Source organism: Phycodurus eques, chromosome 4 (genome assembly GCF_024500275.1).
Source record: "Phycodurus eques isolate BA_2022a chromosome 4, UOR_Pequ_1.1, whole genome shotgun sequence".
Classification (NCBI taxonomy): Eukaryota; Metazoa; Chordata; class Actinopteri; order Syngnathiformes; family Syngnathidae; genus Phycodurus; species Phycodurus eques.
Window position 1 is genome coordinate 6,226,360 of NC_084528.1, and position 6,000 is coordinate 6,232,359.

General features: G+C 40.1%; 1 protein-coding gene across 1 annotated transcript in view; it reads right to left on the minus strand.

Annotated features, from left to right (window-relative positions):
• Positions 1-6,000, minus strand: part of oxr1a (oxidation resistance 1a) — a 184,781-nt gene that overhangs the window by 2,260 nt on the left and 176,521 nt on the right. The window contains 3 exon segments of the mRNA XM_061673745.1: positions 3,438-3,533; positions 3,629-3,781; positions 5,464-5,589. Coding sequence (XP_061529729.1) covers positions 3,438-3,533; positions 3,629-3,781; positions 5,464-5,589 — 375 coding nt within the window.

A 6,000-nucleotide genomic window follows, 5' to 3' on the forward strand; every position in this document is an offset into this window, starting at 1 on the left:
CGGTCATGTTTACCACTGTGTTACATCATCTTTTCTTTTAACAACATTCAACAAACGTTTGGGAACTGAGGACACTTATTGTTGAAGCTTTGCTTGTTGTACAGCTTCAGCTGTTCCAACAGTCCGGGGTCTCCGGCTTGTCGTATTTTACGCTTCATAATGCGCCACAATTTCAGTATTATCTAAAAAGAATTGCCCTTAGTAGAATACTGACCTCCACCAATACGGCGCTGCATGTAGTTTGTCAACGTTTTCACAATTATAAATGTTATGTTAAAAAGAAAATCTTGCCTCATGTCCTTGGTCCCCCTCATCACTAATACCATCAACTCATCTCCCCCAAAATTGGTCGGCACGTGTATCTCCCAGGGATGTACAAAAAAGTCAGAGAAATCAAATCCTCAAATGAACAAGAAGTGAGCTATAATTTTTTGGAAAATAAAATGTTGGCCCTTTTTTGACCATTTTTCAAAATTCACAGGGGTCATACTTTCACGAACTTGTCCTACATACAGCTTTTATCCGACTGGCTTCAAGCTTGGTGTGTAGCATCTCCAGACCTGGGACATTAAAAGTTAAAAGCTTTTCATTTAGCCATACAATATGATGGGGGCGGGGCATCAAATTTTGCATATCAAATTTCCTTCACCACAAAACGCTTCATTAACTCTCCTGTACATGCGCCAAAAAATGCCAAACGACATGTTTCTTACTAGTCATGCCCTGAAGACATCTGAATGACAATATTTTGTTTTACATATAGTGCTACATAATGGCGACAACAATTATCTTCCTTTAAATTTCAATTTACTGCGCAGAGCACATTGAGCAGATCCATTCGAAAAGTGGTCAATTAACCCTCAAGACGTTGTGACGTTTAGGAAGAGGGCGTGACAAATTCTGATGATTCGCCGTGACATCAAAACGTGTTGTAACTTCACTCCAGATGGTCATATCTTTTCAAAATTTCACAGTCCCCACTTAAAGGGATGTATGGGGAAATAAAAATGAATCGTACAAATAGCGCCAACCGAACGTTTCACTTAAGTCTAGAAAAATTGGGAGGCATATTTAACAGCCCAAGACCCTAAACCCAACAGGAAGTCTGCCATTTTTTAATTTACTTTTAATTTTCACCCCTTATAGAAGTCATATTTTAATGAACTCCTCCTACAGACGTAATCCTATCAACTTCAAACTTTGGGTGTCATCTAAAGCTGTTGCAGATGAAAATTATTAAAAGCTTTTCATTCAGTGCCACGCTGTTGCCGTGGCGACATGCTGTTGGCCGCACTGTTCGGCAAGTAACCAATGCTGTGTTGAGGGTCTAAACATGCAAGAAAACGCATGCACCTTTGTACACGCATGAAGCCTGGCGAATATTTCTATATTTTCCAGTTTTTGTGTGCAGTTTTGAAACCCTAACCTCAACAGGAAGTGCGCCATTTTTTATTTTCAAATTTTTCTGTATTTTTCACCTTTTACAGCAGTCTTATCCGATTGACTTGAAACTTTGGGTGTCTCATCTAAAGATGTCAAAGATAAAAAATTACCAGCCGCGTTCAATTTCATATATCGCTGTTGCAGTGGCGACAGGCTGTTCGCCCAGAAACCAACATTGTTTTAAGGGTCTAAACATGCATGCACTCATGAAACTTTGCAGACATCAAGCCTGGCAAATATTTCAATATTTTACAGCTTTTTGGTGCTAGTTTAAAAAATAATAAGAATTAAAAAAAAAAAAAAAAAAGGCTCAGCAGTGCTCCCTTTAAATTTTCAAAGCAGCAGACCCGGCTGTACTTTTCACCTAAGTCGACCAAAATTGACCCAAAACCCAACAGCAAGTCTGCAATTTTGAATTTACTAATTTCCCCCATTTTTCACCTTTTACAGCCATCAAACTTTGGGTGTCTCATCTAAAAATGTTGAAGATGAAATTGATCAAAAGCTTTACATTTTTTATAATGCTGTTGCAACATGCTGTTCGCCGCACTGTTCAGCCAGAAACCAATGTTTTTTTGAGCATATGAACATTCATGGAAACTCCCGAAACTTTGTACAAACATCAAGCCTGGCAAACATTTCAATATTTTACAGGTCTTTTGTGCATTTTCTTAAAAATGGCTCAGCAGCACCCCGAATATATATTCAAAAAAGCAGACCTGGCCGGCCGTTCGTTCCACAAATGTCTCCAAAATTAGGAAGCATATGGAACAGTCCAAGACCAACAAAAAAAGTCTCTTGGAGCCATACCCTTAACCCAACAGGAAGTTCTGGAAATTCTGACCTATTTTTCACCTATTATAGTAGTCATATTTTAACAAACTACTCCTTTTCAAGAAGTCACACATTAGATAATAGTCCAAGACATCTACAATTATTTACTCATAGTCGTAGTGCAACCTACTGGTAAATTTGGCACACACAAGTTCTTGCTGCTGGTGCTATATGTACAGCGCCTCACTTCCTCACTTTAGTTGTTTATTTTGTGTCCTGCTGTTTTTGTGGGTGTAAACATGCAGAAAAACAAGCTCCTCCTCCAGATTTTATCCGATTGACTTCAAATTCTGGGTGTCTCATCTAAACATATTAAAGATGAAAATATATTAAATGCTTTTCATATCGTCAAACGCAGCTGCGTTGGCGACATGCTGTTTGCCCCGCTGTTGTTTTGTGCTGCATATAATTGTGAAGTGGAATGAAAACGATGTACGGTTTTACGCAAATATTACTCTGAAAAGTGTGGTGAGTGTTTCTATTCAATGGATCTTCAATGTGCCAGTACCCCAATGTGGCCAGGGGTGCGAGGGCCCTTAATAGCTGCTCGCAGCTCTAGTTATTAATACGAAAAAACAAATCACTTCTAGGTTGCATTGTTGCCATTTAAAATGTTGTTTTATGCATGTTTTAAGTAACATTTGAACAATCTTAACCGTTAAATCATTGTAAAAATTAAGTTAATCACGGTTAACAATTAAAAACAAAACAAAACAACCTCGAGAAATGGAAATATCACTTGCATTGTAATGTGCCGTGTGTGTAAATGATCACCTTTACCACTAAATGTATGTAAAGTCTTTCTGACAATTTTCATGTCTCTTCAGATCAGGGTTTGGAACAAGTGTGGGTCAGAGAAAATTAAGAGCTTGGGCCGCCCCAATTTTGTAAACCCCAGCTTGAGAGCCATATTTTTTTCCTGAGGACCTTGAGGAAAATAAAAAGCACAATCAAGCTCTGTTAAATTGTTGGTTGCCAGCTTGTTTAAGTTTTGAGTCATTAGGTGATAGCCTGGCAGGTAGGTGTACAGGGCACCATGGGTGTTAACAAATGCTTCAACATGGAGTAGCACGGTGCTGCTTCTTACAGCTCGGGCTTTGGCCAAGTCGATATAGCCAGTTTGCACATTAGAAAGCTTGTAATTAAAGGACAGCGTGTACCTCAAACTCTGGATTGAAGGTGAAGAGGAAGGTCTCTCCTGTGCCATAAAAGCCATCGCTGACTTTAAAGGGCTCTGATGCTAGGGCACCAAAAACCTTCGAGAAAAAAAAATAAAAAAATTAAGACAAGACTTCCAATTATAGGTCCAATAATGCAGCAGTGTAGTAAAACTGTTAATTTCAACATGTACCTGTCCGTCACTGTCCTTAATGACCATGAGCACTGGGGTGTCTTGTCCTTGCATGGCTCTGTACAGAGTCTTGATGCTCATGCCATGTTTCGATGTGCCAAAGGCTAACGTCCAGGGGTAACCGATGGTCCGTGGTGGAAGATTCCTTGCAAGCTACGTAATAGAAAAGGGGAGACAGAAAAGGGAATGAAACACTAAAAAAGGCTGCAACGACCAATGCTCAATTAAATCTGCAGCGACCTTTTAACACCATCTGCCATTTAGAGAAGAGTAACATGGCTGCAAACAGCTAGAGATGTGCCCGGAGAAAGGGAAGTGGTGCACCACATGAGTGCGCCCGCTGCCGACACTTAGGCTTAACAAGAACTTTGTTACTTGGTGAGAAAAGGCTGGCTGACAATGCATGGAACGACCAACTCTTTTAAAGATTGGGTAAACGCTAAATATTTACTTTTTACAGAATACTGCGGCACTTGTACTGTACGGTACAACAGCCTCCTAACATTGTGTTCACTCTCTAATAGTTCATCAGTCTGTGGCCTCTTCTTGTCGGTTCAGCACATTCTGCTTGTGGCGCTGTAATGAGCGGCCTGAAAATGATGCCACGAGCAGATGAGGCTCGCCTCTGCACTGCCTGAGTCATGTCCTCAGGGTGGTTATAGGAAGTCACATATTGGCAATCCATCGGTCAATGTGCCAACTGGGACTCATTTGGAGGTGTGTGAGTGTGTGGAAAAAAAAAGCAAAATGCCTGCAGGGTCTACAAACACATGGAGCAACACTCAGGGTTGGTGACCCAGATATATACTGGCTATTTCTTAGGTACCAGGTTTCTCCTAGTGATGTGGATTTTCTGCTCCAATAAAGTATAGTTTAACGTTTAACCATTCTGCAAGTGTTCAGAAAAGTCAGCCATCCTCACTCTTATTTAGTGACCAAATTAGCATGTACAAAGCATTCGGTCACATTGCTCATGTCAAACCTATGCTGCTCACAGCTCCATGGAGACATGTTATGTTTGCATCTGGTGATTGCTCGAGCTGTGATTAATTAAAGATTACAGTCATTAATTTTTATTTTTTTTTTAGCTTTGGTAAAGCATGTCTCAGCATTCACACATTTTTAGCTGTCTGTCAACTGTCATGTCGGAGGGAATTGTCACTTCGGCAGTGGTGGTGTTAAAATGTCTTCTCTCTTTCTGCGCTTGGGCAGGGAAATCATCACGTTACATCCACACTGTTGACAATAATCCGGCACAAGCATCGACTGAACACAAAGCAGTAGGACAGAGGGCAGATGTGTAATTGTTTATTTCCTGAGGTACGGTGCTCACACGCAAGGGAGGTGAGAAGGTTTAATGTGCATGACTACATTGTGTTATAGAGTGACAGTACACTGTCAGATGTGACCAAAAAATACTAAACTGTGGCTACAATATACAAATTTCTGGCCACGATATAGGTATGACACAAAATAATGATTTGTGGGTATAATTCCTATGAACCACTCGTCTATCTAGGTAAGCTGGAAACCCAAATCGGCTTCAAATTATCCCTGTTATTCACCAGTAAAGTCAAGGTTTAATTTTTTACTTCTGTGTCAGTCAATGCTAAAAATGCCTTGATAGTTAATAATGGTCTCACAATGACATCAGATTGAGACTTGAACAGATAATTTCCCATTTCCATTATTTTCTATGTGAAAGTGTTTTATATCTGAAGTAAACTAGCTTTCTCCGAAAAAAAAGTACATTAGTTGGAAGTTCCACTGTGTTCTGGTTTGCTCACAGTTAAAAACTGATGTTTGTGTATGTGAAGACGCAGCAGGTACAATACCTTCTCAATCTGATCGGCCTCCAGGAGATCACTTGGCTCTTTCAGGTTTGGTTTGAATGTTTCGGGCTCCAGTTCAGTTTTGATGGAAGTGTCATGCTTGGAGTGAACCTCCTCTTTGGTTGTGATCTACAACAACAATGACCAGTCAGTGCATTGCACATCACCAATCAGTATGAACTTCCCAGATTCCAGAGAGCACTTGGGAGATGGATGGGACAGCTCACAATTGTTTTAAGACCACCACAATTACTTCAGCTACAGTGCCGTGAAAAAGTAGCCTCAAATGAAAAACGATGCAAAACGGGAAACGTTGCAAAAATAAGAATATGAGAAAGGGGCCAATACTTTTTCAAGGCACTTATTTACTTTGACTAGGAGGTAAACTTGATGGTGTTAGGTACAGCTCATCCAAAGCAGCTTTCCAATGGGATTTCCCTGACCACACTTATTTGTGTCAAATATAAAACCCACATTTAAAGTCTACAACAAAAATAGCTAATAACTAGCTTCTACCCAAACTGCTTGGAAACATTTGGA